General features: G+C 39.8%; 2 protein-coding genes and 1 long non-coding RNA gene across 4 annotated transcripts; all 3 read left to right on the forward strand.

The window, feature by feature from the left end:
• The first annotated feature begins 1,434 nt into the window (after positions 1–1,434).
• LOC127753064 (probable methyltransferase PMT2) lies at positions 1,435–5,711 on the forward strand. Of its 2 annotated transcripts, XR_008012465.1 has the most exons (8): positions 1,435–1,656; positions 2,517–3,162; positions 3,431–3,641; positions 3,730–4,021; positions 4,334–4,699; positions 4,797–4,874; positions 5,018–5,336; positions 5,430–5,711. XR_008012465.1 is itself a non-coding variant. In XM_052278521.1 (7 exons), exons 2-7 carry the CDS (start codon positions 2,521–2,523, stop codon positions 5,244–5,246), a joined length of 1,818 nt encoding a protein of 605 aa, XP_052134481.1. In that variant the 5' UTR covers positions 1,435–1,656; positions 2,517–2,520; the 3' UTR covers positions 5,247–5,709. The 2 variants fall into 2 exon arrangements, 1 of the variants encoding a protein (XP_052134481.1); XM_052278521.1 differs by having other exon boundaries at positions 5,018–5,709.
• Positions 5,712–7,773: 2,062 nt separating this feature from the next.
• Positions 7,774–11,863, forward strand: LOC127786085 (uncharacterized). The gene is made up of 3 exons (XR_008019899.1): positions 7,774–7,926; positions 10,528–10,821; positions 11,733–11,863. It is a non-coding gene; the product is annotated as an uncharacterized LOC127786085 (long non-coding RNA).
• Positions 11,864–15,210: 3,347 nt separating this feature from the next.
• On the forward strand, positions 15,211–16,250 carry LOC127753118 (protein WIR1A-like). The gene is made up of 2 exons (XM_052278587.1): positions 15,211–15,367; positions 15,599–16,250. Exons 1-2 carry the CDS (start codon positions 15,280–15,282, stop codon positions 15,757–15,759), a joined length of 249 nt encoding a protein of 82 aa, XP_052134547.1. The 5' UTR covers positions 15,211–15,279; the 3' UTR covers positions 15,760–16,250.
• The last annotated feature ends 400 nt before the right edge of the window (positions 16,251–16,650 follow it).

Raw genomic sequence — 16,650 nt, forward strand, 5'->3', positions numbered from 1 at the left:
AAAGAAAAACCGCACAAAAAAAGAAAATAAAGAAAAAGAAAGAAAAACAACAACAACAAAACTCCATTTCTCCTAAGTGGCGAAAAAACCGTAGATCTGATTCCTATAAAAGGCAAAAAATAAGGTGAAAAAATGCTAGATCTGATTCCTTTAAAAACGGAAAAAAAAAAGTCCGATTCCTATAAAGGCTAAAAAAATTTGAAAAAATATCTAAAAAAGTTCGTCCGATTCTCTAAGAAGAAAAAAAAGGTTCGTATAAAAAATGGAAAGGGCGAAACAAATTCCGATTTCTAATCAGTATATATCTCTTCGCTATGTCTAATCTAAATCTAACTATTTAAAAAGAGAAAATGCACGACAAAATAAAAACGGTTCAAAGAAACGGGTGAGAAAAGTCAGAAAAAAGTGCAAAAAAACACGCTAAAAAGGTTTTCCATCTTCCATAAAAAATAAAAAACACGCGAGAAAAATTATTTCTATCGTCGGTAAAAAAAATTTTAAAAAAACATGCGAGGAAAAAACTATCAGAAAAATGAGCCATTTCTAAAAAATGGTTTGAAAAAACCATGCAAAAAAACATCGTCTATTAAAAAAACAAATCGGTCCAAAAAAAACTGTCAGAAAAAACGCTAAATTGATAGACGCTTGAGCAAGATAGAATCCATCGATTTTTTGCCATCTACTACACGGCTTTTATTTCGTCATATATTCTCCTGTATTGGAAAAAAAAGCAAAAAAGAACATTCCAAAAAAAGCACACAGAAGAAACAAATAGCTTTCTTGGAGAAATTCTTTTTGGCAACCGTATGTAAAATTTGTAGATAATTTAGGTATCGCATGTCAACTGAAGGGGCGTTTAGCCATAAAGCTCTTTTATACGGATTGACGGGCTGGATACATGTAGATATGTGTGGAGATAGGCCAATGTGTTTATGTAGGCTACATTTGGTACTGAGGAGGCGAAGAGACTCACCCACCGACTAATGGGTTGGGCTCTATGTTGTATTCCATCCAACGTCTGAGAAGCGATTGATCTAATGCATTCATCCAACAGTTAACAATTTGTTGATAACGTAGAAGCACGAGGTTTAAGCTTTTGGCTTTAACTTTATAGAAAAAAGGGATATGTACTATGTTTCAGAAAAAAGAATAGAGAGGTTTCTCTAACTGACTAGATCTAACCAATAAAACTTCAGTTCAGAAAAATAAAGTCATACAGGGTACCAGTTCAAACACATTGAATTATGCTACTCCAATATAAATAATCTCAGATCTGTGAGCTTAAAAGAATATTCTGGTTTTTTGTTTTGCAGGCAGCGGTTGGAGCGGACCTGGTCAGGGAGCGACCGGCGGCACGGACCCAACCCAACCCAACCGTCTCGTTCCCGCCGCGTCCTCTCTTCTTCCGCCGTGGACTCATCGTCTCCAACGCCACACGACACGACACGACGCGACGCGAGAAAAAGTCAAAAGCAGCAGCGGAGCAACCAAGCCTACCTCCACCAAAATCTTCTCCCCCCCTCTCCTCTCCTCTCCTCTCCACCCGCCGGTGACCCGAGCCCCTCCACCGCCTCACGCCGCCGCCGCCGCCGCCGCTGCCGCCGCCGCGGGGAGTTCCATTCCACCGGGTCGCCTCCGGCCGTCTCCTGCAGAGAGGTATCGGTTTGGTTTTCTTTGCTTTGCTTTGCTTCCGCCGATCGAGAGCTTACCCCGCCTTCCTTCATCGTCTCGAATCCAATCCTGTACTGGATGTGGGGATCGGGATTCCGAGTAGCTTAGAGCTTAGCCCCTTCTAGTTCTAGTTCTACTGTGTGGAGAGAATCTGCAACTGCCAGGTGGTTTTTTGTTGTTGCGGATCGAGTTGTGTGATGATTCACCACCGACCAAGCTATGCAGCGAGTACCCGCGATTTCTTACCTTTTGCTTGCTGAGTTGTATGGCGCAGAAAGTACTGGTGGGCTGGTCGATTGGCCCCCGATGCTTTCGCAACAAGCTGATTTTTGGTCATTTCTAGGTGGCCATTGACCTTGTAGCTATGGGAACTGGTTAAATTGGTTATGCCTTGCCACGACTAAATCTCTCGCTCCTTCAGTTCAGTTGCTTTGTTTCATCATTCGATCTCATGTGTTAGCTAGCATATCTGCTGATGAACTGCTTTGGGAGTTGAGAATCCATTGCCAGAAAACTCTATATAGGCATTCGAAAGGGTCCCAGGCCAGGTTTGATTTGAATAGGTACATATATGCTATTTTGGAAATAGGTAACGTTATACTAATTGGTTAGGAGTCAAATAAGCATCACCTAGCACTTTTTGAATTGACTCAATGTTTCCCCTGTTTGTGCTTTTGCCATCTACTAACATATATACACTGCAAACATTTTTGGGTTGTGGAAGAAACTCCTGGTCTCTGCATGTTCTGCAAATATTTCAATTCATAAATTCATTTAGAATAACTAAGTTTCCTGTAATAATTTTCTGAAATTCGTTCAAAATTTTTTCCCTGCAACAATTTCAGGTTCATGAGGGGCTCGAGGATGAATCCAGGTGACCGTAGAACGCGGAGCTCGATGTCCATCGTAATCGTGATGAGTTTGTGCTGCTTCTTTTATATACTAGGAGCTTGGCAGAAAAGTGGGACCGGAAGGGGGGATAGTATTGCATTGAGGGTGACAAAAGAGACCGACTGTACAATCTTGCCAAACTTGCACTTTGAGACCCATCATAGCTTAGGTGGTGTTAATCCTTTGGTCATGACCGATAAAGTCTTTGAGCCATGCCATATTCGATACAGCGACTATACTCCTTGTCAGGATCAGAACCGAGCAATGACCTTTCCTAGAGAAAATATGAACTACCGAGAGAGGCATTGTCCTGCAGAGACTGAGAAACTGCACTGTCTAATCCCAGCACCCAAAGGCTATGTCACTCCTTTTCCTTGGCCCAAGAGCCGTGACTATGTTCCATATGCAAATGCACCATATAAGAATTTGACAGTTGAGAAGGCTGTTCAGAACTGGGTCCAGTTTGAGGGAGATGTGTTTAGATTTCCAGGAGGGGGGACAATGTTTCCCAATGGAGCAAATGCCTACATTGATGAGCTTGCATCCGTCATTCCATTTACTGATGGCACCATTAGGACTGCACTTGATACTGGATGCGGGGTATGTCATCTAAACAGATCCTATCATTCTTGAACATGTATAAGCATTGAGCAGCTACTTTTAGCCTCTCTGTTAGCATCTTTTTAGTTGCTTCTTTCCTTAATTTATGATGTACCTCATAGCAGTAATTCATGAAATATTAGTGCATCTTAGCCCAACTTCTCTGAACTTTCATGTGTATAATTAGGCCATTTAGTTTCATTGACTTTATGTTAGTATTTTCTTGATCACCTGTTGTAGCTGCAATAACAATTTAAGCCACTTGTAGGTTGCCAGCTGGGGTGCTTACCTAATGGACAGAAATGTATTAACCATGTCATTTGCACCTCGAGACTCACATGAAGCTCAGGTTCAATTTGCATTGGAGCGAGGTGTTCCTGCAGTAATTGGAGTGCTTGGAACTATAAAACTACCATACCCCTCTGGATCTTTTGATATGGCCCATTGCTCACGCTGCTTAATCTCCTGGAAGTCAAATGGTTAGTAGTGTCAACTGTGCATACAAAATGTAGTGCCTCTATCAGCTGTTCTTTCTTTGCATGTGCTATATTATTTTGCTTCATGCAGATGCGATGTACATGTTTGAAGTAGATCGGGTTCTGAGGCCTGGTGGCTATTGGATATTGTCTGGTCCTCCCATCAATTGGAAGACAAATCACCAAGCATGGAAAAGATCCAAGGAAGACTTAGAGGTGGAACAAAATGTAATCGAAAAAATTGCTGAAATGTTGTGCTGGGATAAGATCCATGAGAAGGGAGATACTGTCATTTGGCGCAAAAAGGCAGATTCAAATGAATGTCATAATAAGGACGGCCGTCCTAGCAAGATGTGCAAAATTCAAGATGCAGATGATGTCTGGTGTGTTCTCTATGTATCTAGTTCTACTATATGCGTGTTGTTAACCTCTAACATGCCATATCAACTCGACTAAGTTATAATCGCCATAATTCCAAAATCCTTGTTATACAAGAAAAACAGCTAGCTTTTTCATATACCACTAGATTATAGGATTTGTAGGTGATTGCCCTTATTACAGTGATCGCTGCTGATATATGCAAATGCTCTCTTAATGGTGGAATCAAGAATAGATGCTTATCTGAAGATTTCTATTTCTGACAGTATTTATATGCTGTTTTATTAATGATTTTGTTATATGGTTTATTGTTATAGGTATAAGAAAATGGAAGGTTGTATAACACCTTTCCTGGAAGAAGCACAGCTACGGAAATTCCCAGAGAGACTATTCGCTGCCCCTCCCAGAATTCTACAGGGTCGCACCCCAGGTGTTACAGAAGAAATTTTTGAGGAGGATAATAAGTTGTGGAAGAAGTATGTCAGTACTTACAAGAGGATAAACAAGCTGATAGGTTCTTCGAGGTATAGGAATATTATGGACATGAACGCGGGGCTTGGAAGTTTTGCGGCAATTATTGATTCTCCAATATCTTGGGTAATGAATGTTGTGCCCACAATATCTGAGAAGAACACCCTTGGTATCATCTATGAGCGAGGTCTTATTGGCATATACCATGATTGGTAAGTCTTTAAGCTAGATGTCCTGGCACTCGGTTTAAAAAGGGATGCCAATGTGTTGAAACTGTTCCTAGTTACTCTGACATTGCATTTTTGGCAGGTGTGAAGCCTTCTCTACATATCCTAGGACATACGACTTGATACATGCCAATGGTCTCTTCAGCTTATACCAGAATAAGTATGTCCTCTTTCTCCTGTATTGGTAACACAATGCAAACTATCTGGTCCGTTGATATGAGTAATAAGTATGTGGTCTTTCTCGTATTGGTAACATGATGCAAACTATCCAGTCTTTTGATATAAGCTTTTCAAACTTGCTAGGTGCAACATGGAAGACATTCTTCTGGAGATGGATAGGATTTTACGTCCTGAGGGCGCAGTCATACTGCGGGACAATGTTGAGGTGCTGAACAAGGTTAGGAGGACAGTGATGGGGATGCGGTGGAAATCCAAGTTGCTTGATCATGAAGATGGGCCTCATATACCTGAGAAGATTTTGGTTTCAGTGAAAAAGTATTGGGTTGGCAATGAAGAAGAAAACAGTTCATAGATACACTCTTTTTATGTTGTACCTGTTCATAGATCCGGTTCATACTTCATAGGTACAGGCCTCACCATTCCCAATCAAGATGACATACAGGTAGAGTATTTTTATGTCCTGCATATTGGTTGTGCATATATAGAAGCAGGGCATTAAGGGAAAACGTTGGTGATTTTCCAACACATTTTGTAGGTAAAGAGGAGGATAGTTTGTGCTGAGATGAACTCATTGTATTACAGATCCACACAGGAACATTTTCCGATTGAACAAGTGTTGCCCCATGTATTTTGTTTGTGCTGCTTGTACAACATGGAACATTAGCAGTACATGTACATGTAACAAGGAGACAAGGAGTTGTACACAGCACATATCTACTATTCCCTCCGTTTCAAAATATGACACCGTTGACTTTTTAGTACGGGTTTGATCATTCGTCTTATTCAACAAATTTAAGTAATTATTTATTCTTTTCATATCATTTGATTCATTGTTAAAATATACTTTCATGTACACATATAGTTTTATATATTTTACACATTTTTTTAATAAGACGAACGGTCCAATATATGCTAAAAAGTAAACGGTATCAAATATTTTGAGACGGAAGGAGTATCACCTACCTAGGTTTCTCCTTCTCACCTACAGCTGATAAGATGTTGTTTGGTCACACCTATGGTGGATCAGATGTAGTGTACTTTAGTGAAGTCGGTCAAGCCTCCGGGATGGACCCGTGGAGGTAGCAACAATTCTGAATTCTGCTCGACGGAGGAGTTTATAACAGCACATGCATTTGCTCTTGCTGCTCGATTTGACTATATAGCTTTGTTCAATAGTTCTGTTCGATAGAGGAGCTCGCACATGCCGGAGTGGGCACTGCCGGCGGAGTCGGGTGCACGCGAGAACGAAAGGAGCGGTGACACAGACAAACAGATCGTACTATTAAGAAAAAAAAGTAAATGTTAGAATTACCCTTAACCTTTAATCAGTAAAATACTAATGTACCCTTATAAATTAACGGCTCAGATTACTTCTACAAATAGTGATAGTAGAATATTATAGGTAGAGAGCACCATAACGGTGCTCTAAAATGATCTATGGATTTTGTATAAACTTGTGTGGACTCTGTCTATTGTTAGGCTTGTCCCGCTCATAAAAATTTCGAATCTGGGTCTGCCCGCTGCTTTTTTGAATACGCAAGGAGCGCATCTTTACATTAAAAATGAGCAAAATTTATCTACAAGAGTAACCCAAGAAAATAAAAGAAGACGGAGACATGATACAGGAAAGACCAAAGATCAAAAGCCTATTCTCTATGACTGAATTTGCGACCCCGTTCCAACTACAGGAACAACCAAGGCGGGAATCGCTGCCCTAGCTAGCCACCACAGCTCGGCTTCATTTGTTATGTCCCTCGCAATCTCTGTCCAAGATTGAGTTTCCTGATTGAAGATTCTATTGTTTCTCTTCTTCCAAATCGTTTATACTACCAGGGCTGCAATGGTGTCAAACCTCCGATGGTGCGCCTTGATCACTTTCTTTCAGGCATCATAAAGCCACAAGTGGAAATAAGCCTCATTGTGTGGCAAACAAACTGCATACCCAATTGCTCGATGTGCAGTCCACCAAAGTTGTCGGGACTCTGGACATGCGACCAAGAGGTGATATATCATTTCATCACATTGATCGCAAAGGACACTGCGGTTAGGATGCGATAGCCCATGGTTCCGAAGTCGATCCACCGTCCAACACCTATTAAGAGCAACCAACGAAAGAAAGTAGCGACACCTGGGAGGGAGAGGGGCAAGGATTTCCAGATTGGTTTGTATACGAAGCGACTTCTTCTCAAGAACATAACTTGATATGCCTAGCGAGAAGAATACTCGCCTGAGGACTCCCATCTCCAAGACATCAGAGTCGGGCTCATTTGAGAGCTGCACCGATCTGAGTGTCATCCAAAGGTTGATGTACTCCAAAATTGCTTGGACACCCAGTGCGGCAGAAATGTCCCATATCCAACACCTATCGTGGAGTGCCTCGGCCACAGTTCGACGACTCCGTAGATGCGCAGAGACAACAGCATAAACCGCCGGCGCCAAAGAGCGTATCGATGTTCCATCTATCCAGTAGTCCTCTCGAAATAGCGTCGTATTCCCATCTCCCACCGAAATCAAAGTGGAAACTGTGACCAGATTCTTTTCTTTCAGGGAGATTGGGATATTAAGCCCCTGCCATGGTTTGTCCGGCGATGTTCTCTGCTGCCATAGCCAGCGAGATCTTACTGCAATGCCTAATCTTTCCAAATCCGGGATCCCTAATCCGCCTGTATGGCTGATTACTCAACATTCCACGAAGATGAGGCATTGCATATCGTGGAAAAAAATGACCACTATATTGGCCAGTGCCTAATTTGTCCTAAAAGGAGCGCATTGACCCCTGGTAAACGATAGCGAACTGCACTACGTACCCTGCCTTGCTAAGTTAGCTGTCTGTCTATAAATTCTGAAAACCCAACAGCTAGCTCGTACACAACAAACAAACCAAGAGCTAAAATTTCAGTCAGTGATGATGAGGAAGCAAAGCCGCTCTCCTTGTTCATCTTCTTCTGCTGCTGCTGTTATGTCCCTCTGCAAGGTGCTCCTGATGGTCCTGGCTCTCATCTGCACCCTGGAAACTGTCTCAGTAGAAGGAGGTAAATACTTCCTCCGTCTCACAAAAAATAACTTCAATACACGGATCTGAACAAACATTCATCCAAGTTTACCCTCAGAAATTGGCTTTTATGGGACGGAGGATGCACATATTTAAACTCATAATCATTGAGAGTTAATTAATTACTCTCTCTGGTTATGTTTTGGATAAGATTATAGTCAAACTTTTATAACTTTAATTATCAAAATTTTAAAAGTATTTAGTTTAAAAGAACTAGACCAAAATATATGTATTTGTCGTTCAAAGTTCTATAATAAAAATAAACATGCATTTATTTATTCTATATATTATAATAGAAAAACAAGATCAAAGATATATTTTGAAGACTGTGTTATTGTCTAAAACGTCAAGAATTATAAAACTGGAGGAAGTACTAAGGCCCTGTTTGTTTCCATAAGTCCTAGGGCTAAAACATAAGTCCTCTTTAATCCTATCCTTCTTGTTTGGAGGGACTAAAAGGGACTAAAACCTCATTAAATGGCATATCTAGTAGCACTTCATCCAGCACCTACATGCTTCATCCATTCAATAGTAGGTGCGCTATAGGCTTTTAGTCCGAATTAGCACCTCCCCCATGACTTATGGACCTAGGTAGTTTTAGCCTCCTTCTGTTTGGTATTTTAGGGATTAAAAGGGACTAAAGTAGAGGGACCTATGGATTAGCCCCTCCAAATAAACAGCCCCTAAGTTACTTGGTTGGTTAACTAAATTTGGTATCTGGATGGATGCGGGGAGAGTGGCAGCAGCAGCATTAGTTGGTGGGGGCGGACCACTGAATCCACTCATTCCTGGAGAACCTTACATAGGCCGGGGAGGCGATCCGTACACAGGTCGGGGAGGCGATCCTTACAGAGGCCGGGGACGGGGATGCACCGTTCCATATGGATGCTATGGAGGTCCTCCAGCTGCCAAACCATGACGATCGACACACTACTCTGCTACTTCTAGTGCTCACTTGTTATTTCGATCGATCAATGTCATGGCCTGCGTAGCTTAATTACTACATAAACAAATAAAACTAGGCATCTAATTAAAACATGATCTATCGATCGATCAGTAGATGGGTATGCAGCAATCAGCATCAGCAGCATATGCGATGTGAATTGTGATGTATGCATGGTGTATTTTTGTGGTAAATAAAGTGAAGCAGATATCTATCTATATACACATCGTTCCTGCTTCCATGTTGCCTGCGAATAACATCCCCTTTTGATGTTGTACCTGTTCATAGATCTAGTTCATACTACTTCATAGGTACAGATACAGACCTCACCATTCCCAAGCAAGATGACATACAGATAGATTAATTTTGATGTCCTGCATATTGGTTGTGCATATATAGAAGCAGGGTGTTAAGGGAAACGTTGGCGATTTGCCAACACATTTTGTAGGTAAAGAGGAGAATACTACTTGGGTCGTCAGTTTGTACTGAGATGAACTCAATGTATTACGAGTAAATTTCAGAAAACTACAACTATAGTAACAAAACTATCAGTTTGCTGTAATATTAGTGATATATTTCAGTTTGCTGCAACAATAGCGTGAGAAATTATCACAAAACTACAACTTTTACGTGATATGCTGCTACAAGACATGTAGGTGACAACTGTAGTAGCAGCATGCTGCTATAAGACATGTAGGTGACAAATGTACTAGCATATCATATAAAAGTTGCAGTTTTATACTCCCTCCGTCCCACAATATAAGAGATTTTAAGTTTTTGCTTGCAACGTTTGACCACTCGTCTTATTCAATTTTTTTTTGCAAATATAAAAACGAAAAGTTGTGCTTAAAGTACTGTAGATAATAAAGTAAGTCACAAATAAAATAAATAATAATTTCAAAAAATTTTGAATAAGACGAGTGGTCAAACGTTGCAAACAAAAACTCAAAATCCCTTATATTATGGGACGGAGGAAGTAATAATTTCCCACGCTATTGTTGCAGCAAATTGAAATAGATCACTAATGTTATAGCAAACTGATAGTTTTGTTATTATAGTTACAGTTTTTTAAAATTTACTCATGTATTACAGATCCACACAGGAACATTTTCTAAGTAAACAAGTGTTTGTCCCATGTATTATGCTTGTGCTGCATGTACATCATGGAACAGGAAGTTGTACACAACACATACTACTCCACTGTCTACTACAGGAATTATTTTTATTTTTAACCTTTTTAATTTTTAATTTTAAAAATAAATCCTTTCAAAACTTATTTACAAAATCTGAACCAAAACAATATTGATAAGTTGCATGCAATGGTTATGACAGTTTTGTCCCGCTAAACCAACGAGAGCGGCGTGACCAAATAACGTTGCCATGTTAGCGAGATCGGCGTGGCCAAATAACGCTGTCACGTCAACAAAACCGACGTGACAGTATTGTTTTATCACGCTAGCTAAATACCACTCTAATTTGACTGGCGTGATCAATAGATACATATCTTGAAAAATAAATTTTGAAAGGCCTTATTGTTTGGCCAATCTATATGTGCATGGTGGCAGATGTGGTGGATCATGCACACACACACACATTGACAAGATATTGTTTGGCCAATCTATATGTGCATGGTTGCAGATTTGGTGAGCTCAAGCCTTTCGCTAGTCGCTATCACATCCGTCGCGATTGCCACACTCAAGACCCTGCATTGTCCAAGACCGACTCAGTGGCCTATAATTAGAACATAAATTTTTATTCCATCCAGGGATTGGTTGATTTCTCTTGCTGCCTAACCGGTGAGTTCTCTCTCTCTCTCTCACACACATGAATCCCTTTCCCTTCGTATCTTTGCTTGTTTGCATAATGCAGAAGCAGCAGGGAGGAAGAGGGAGAAGCAGAAGAAATAGTAAGAAGTGAAGAACATAATGGCAGGTAATTTTTTATACAACGTATGATTGATTGTATTTTTTTTTGTTTTGGAATGTAAACATCCGAGTTATATCTCATATTTGTTCTTTGGAACTCCTTCTTTACCATGTTCGTAATTATGCATATTTTGTAGTTTGCTAATATTCAAGTTGATTTTGGGTAGTTCGTTCAGAAAAAAGTTTATACAAAATATCTTCTTATTATAAGCAATATGCCATATGTGTGGTAGATATTTTTGTTGTCTTTGTCTTTAAGAAAACTGGCCAATTAATAAGATATTAATGCTATATGTGTGTGATAATTTGAACAAATTTTATATATGTATACTGAGTTTGGGTGTTATGAAATTTTAAAGGCCTAAAGTAGGACCACCCAACGAAAAATTTGTAAAGCCGCCACTACAAGTAGCAGCACCATTATTCCTGCTCGCTAGTGTGTCCATTTGACGCTGGTAAAGTCAATTCGTCAAGATTATTTTAACTCTTTTGAAGGAAAGATAAAAGTTTTGCCTTGTATATTGTCAAGATTCTTTTAACATCCACTAATCCATGATATATCCAGTTATCCACCATGATTGATTGCTCCATGCACACACATTGAGACACGCCGAGAATGGGTGGTGGGTGGCCTGTGAGTGGCTACCGGCTAGTGCCAAATTGGCCGTGGAATGAGGAGCTACGCCGCCGCGCGCACAATTTCTTTCTAAAAAAAAGTTTGAATGCACTTCTCTTTCTCAAAATCTCGTTTTCCAAAATAAAACTATTTCTTCACATGCTTCATTCTCTTAACTAATCACAATCATTTTCTATTTTAATTTCATCATCTACTATCTTTTCTCAATTAATCATAATATATCTTTAAGTATTTTCGTCTACTTTTTTAATATCTGTGTCCATCTAAAAATGGTTGGTTAGGGACGGAGAAAGTAAAGGATACGACAGCAAATTGCACTCCCCAGCACTGCAGGCGCTATAAGTTGTGATGAGCACCAAACCAAGAGGTAAGGTTCAACAAGTTCGACCAGTGAGACGAAGAAACTGAAGATGAGGAAGCAACGGGGATCTTCTTCTGCTGTGTCCATTTGGAAGGCGCTCCTGATTCTCCTGGCTCTCATCTGCGCCCTGCGCCCAGCTCAAGGAGGTAAATTGTTAAAGACTGTAGATCACTCACTAGACAGTGTTGTGTTGGTAATTAATTAACCGAATAAATCAATGGACTATACATATATATGCTGGATATATTTATGCAGGGAGAGGTGTGTCCGTGGGATATCCAGGTCCTCGTTCCAACAAGGCCAGCAGTTACTACAGGGGCGGCGGGGGATGCAGCAGTATCGACGAGTGCGACGGCCCTCCAGCTCCAGGTGAAGAAGCCTTACCATGACAGTCTGCTCTCCAAGAGTCTGTTTGACGCCATTCTCAGTTTCAGTTCTATCTTTTCAAAAGTTGGAGTCCAGTTAAATAGTTCCAGCTCAAATTAAAATAGGAGCGAAGCTGAGTGAAACGCTCTCACAAAATAAAAAGGTGGAGGTTAGATTTATGCTGCTCCACAGCTCTACTTAAGACCTAACTCGATCTTAGAAACTGTACTTCGGCTCCTTTGCTTGTTCGCCTTCTCCGTGATGGCATCATTCGACCCTGGTCTTGAATTTGAAGTTTCATTATTCTTACTTTCTTATCTGTATAAATCGAGAGGCAGACAAATATTAGATTTCTATTGGGCGTTGTCCATGTCCATGTTTGACAAGAGTTGTATGACAGTGATCTTAAATTAATCTTCAACGACGCACTGGCTGCCAAGAGTTTTAACCATACACGTTAATTATCACTATTATTATTCAGTAAAAAACCTTGAACTGATCTCGATGCTTGATATCTTTCCAAGGACTATGAATAGTCAACTACAACTTTGTATACTACTCCCTCCATCCCATAATAAGAGATATGGTCAAACTTGACATAATCTTCAAAACTAATCTTTGACTTAAAATTTCTCATATACTATAAGGTTTATTGCAACAAATTTATAACCACATTAAAGTAAATTTAAATGTCAATCCAATGATATAAATTTTAACAAATAAAATTCATTTTATTTTATAATAATTGTTGATCAAATGTTTTTAAAGTTGAATATTGAAATATGTGCACACCTTATATTATAGGATAGGGAGGAGTACATTTCCTCTGTATACCTATGACAATGGAATCTGTTTGGAATGTGGAGTGTGATTTATCTAAGAGCATGCATCTATGATAAGATCATGTAAACGGGCTATAGAAGACGTCACATCGGATTTGTACTGAATTGAAATTAAGAGAGAAGAGGACAGAAAAAAAAGCAAGCTACATATATGTAACCAGTTGTAACACGAACTTTAAAAAACTATGAGTTTTTTTTTTAACGAACCGGCACTTAGGATGTGCCAATTTCATTGAATATGGCAGAAAAAAAGCTGTACAAGAGTAGCTCTATACAGGTTTAAAAGAAAAAAGAAGACTCTAAGGCACTATGTTACATAGTCCATTCGCTGCTGCCATGGCCCAAATCTGTGCCTCCTCTTTGATCTTTGCAACCAAGTATGTTGCCGATAGTTTTTTTTTTGTCTTAACTGATTTCGCTCCTTCCAAATCTCCCATGACGCTAGGAGAATAAGGCTACGCAATACTTTCTTTGGCACCCCTGGGGTAGAGGCAAGATCCGTCCGTTACTCATATCATGGACCATCGTAGGATTGTTCCAATTAGATAGCTGAATTTGCTTGTGGGAGATCTTTGTGAGGTTAAGGATAATAATAGAATAAGCATCTTACTATTAGTATCTTCCACGTCATCTCTACAAGAGAAGGCTTAAAAGACAAAATTTACAGTAAAATATACCGTAAAGTTGTTCTTTTTTTTGAGAACTCTATAAGAGCGGGTATAATAGCAGACTATTAGCCAGCTACAAATATATTTTAATGAGATAAAAGATGAGAGAGAAGAGCAGCGGGCTACAGATTTGTAGTGAGCTGCAGCGCGGACTCCAAGACGCAATGTGTATATGACAGGTGGGACCATATATTATAGTATAGCAAGCAAATATTCTATGAATTAGCTATTAGATTGGCTATAAATGAATTGGAGCTAGTAGTGGGCTATACTATTAACCTTGCTCTAAGTTGTCTGAATGCCATCTCCTCCTAAGCATAATGCATTTAAGCTTAAAAGTATATGTGAAGTTATGCTGGACCACATGTAAATATTATTTTTTTAACTATATGGTGAGATCCAAGTATTAATAATGTATTATAAATATATAGTTAACTATTGTATAGGTGCACCACTGGTATATTGACTGTAGTATTAGGGCTGCTCTAATACCATATATCTATGGTTGATTACTCGACAGTATGGCTAGTTTCCAACACGTACGCTTGCAAGAGTTAGTTCCCAACATTCCTCTCTTATTTTCCACACGTATACTTTTTAAATTGCTAAACGATACGTTTTTTTGCAAAAAATTTCTATACAAAAATTATTAAAAAAATCATATTGATCTATTTTTGAAAAAAATGGCTAATACTTAATTAATCTCACGCTAATAGACTGCTCCGTTTTGCGTGCATAGGAGATGGTTTCTATCAGAGCAGGTACAATAGCAGGCTATTAGCTAGCTGTAAACATATTTTAATGAGATAAAAGATGAGAGAGAATAGCAGCGGGCTACAAATCTATAGCCAGCTGCAGTGCGGATTCCAATACGCAATGTATGTATGACAGGTGGGACCATATAATATTAATATATTAATATTATAGTAAACAACTATTATATAAATTAGCTATTAGATTGGTTGTAGATAAATTGGAGCTAGTAGTGGGCTATATTATTAAACTTGCTCTCACCCACCTCCGAACACAGCCAGTGCAGTGGCGAAGGCTGGACGACCGTGGATAGTTGACCGGCCGGCACATTCGTTGGGATTAAGACAAAATTACCTTGCTTAATCAGTGTTTGAGCCGTATGAGCAGCACAACAGTAGTAGTACTGTATAGTACTAGCAACTTAATTAACATGTTTCACACAAACTAGTAACGCAAATGCTCACGTCGAGATGATCTATATATGGATCTGTATAAAACTTTACCTATTGCTAGTCTTGCCTAGGTTCGTACAAATATATGGAATTCGCCGGGCGATATTACTCCACGTACAGTCCACAGAGATATGATGAGACATTGCATGTCGTGGAAAAAATGACGACTTTAATTGTTGGCCAGGTGCCTAATTAGTCCAGGGAAGAAAGAGTGTCATTGACCCCTGGTCAACGATAGCGAACTGCATGCACTACCCAACCGACTGGCTCTATAAATTGTGAAAACCCAACAGCCGAGAAGCAAACAAACACCAGCAAGCAAAGAGGTGCAATATATTTGAGGGAGAGATCAGAAAAAGAATTAAGGTAGAGATAATAAGATAGTAATGAGGACGCAACGCAGCTACCTTTGCAAGGTGCTCCTGATGGTCCTCGCCCTCATCTGCACCCTGCACACTGCCTCGGTACAAGGAGGTAAATACACTTATAATCAGGGTTCACCTTATCTTTTTTTTCCTCCCGCGGTAACCACGTGGTTATTGTGAAAACCGTGCGGTATAACCGTAAGACATATCGTGGTTTTAAAAACTAAAAAGACTACCGTGCATGATAAATGCGATAATCCTGCTTATAATCATTGAGATAGTTAAGCCTGGTTGGTTGACTTAATTTGTAGTACGTGTTGTACGATGTGATTGATGGAAGCAGGGAGAGCAGGAGCAGCAGATGCAATTGGTAGGAACGGAGCGCTGAATCCACCACGGTACCCGGTGCCCAGGATTCCCGGCGAACCTTACACACGCCCGGGACGGGGATGCACCGTTGCATACGGATGCTATGGAGGTCCTCCAGCTGCCAAACCATGACGATCGACACACTACTCTGCTACTGCTACTGCATGTTCACTTGTTATTTCGATCGATCAATCTCATGGCCTGCGTAGCTTAATTACTCTCTCCATTTTAAAATGTTTGACACCGTTGACTTCTTATAACAAGTTTGACTGTTCGTCTTATTAAAAAAATTTATGAAATATATAAAACTATATGTGTACATAAAAGTATATTTAACAATGAATCAAATAATATGAAAAGAATAAATAATTACTTAAATTTTTGGAATAAGATGAATGGTCAAACACGTCCTAAAAAAACAATGGTGTCAAACATTTTAAAACGGAGGAAGTACTACATAAACAAATAAAACTAGGCATCTGATTAACACATTATCTATCAATCGATCGATCAGTAGACGGGTATGCAGCAATCAGCATCAGCAGCATATGCGATGTGAATTGTGATGTATGCAACGGTGTATTTTTGCGGTAAATAAAGTGAAGCGGTTATCTGTCTATATACACATCGTTCCTGCATCCATGTTGCATTAATTGTTGCCTGCTGCTAGTACTACATATTGACAGCTGATTATTCTTTCATCTTTTCTTTGTGTAATCGAGAGGCAGACAGTCTTAAATCAATCTGGGAGGACGACGCACTGCAAAGAGTTTTGATCAGAGATGTTACTTACTATCAACGTTACCCTGATACGGCAGCTGACCCTCGTATCAGTATCTGATACGCGTCCGGATACGGATACATGCGGGATACGGCCAGATACGTATCCCTCATTTTTCTCTTTTTCAGATAATTAAAAAAAATACCGATACTCCTCCAATACGGCGGGATACGTACATGATACGGGGAGCCCTAAATCACACAGAACAAAACGCATCTCCCGTTCTCCCCCTCGAAACGCGC

This window comes from Oryza glaberrima, chromosome 10 (genome assembly GCF_000147395.1).
Source record: "Oryza glaberrima chromosome 10, OglaRS2, whole genome shotgun sequence".
NCBI lineage: Eukaryota > Viridiplantae > Streptophyta > Magnoliopsida > Poales > Poaceae > Oryza > Oryza glaberrima.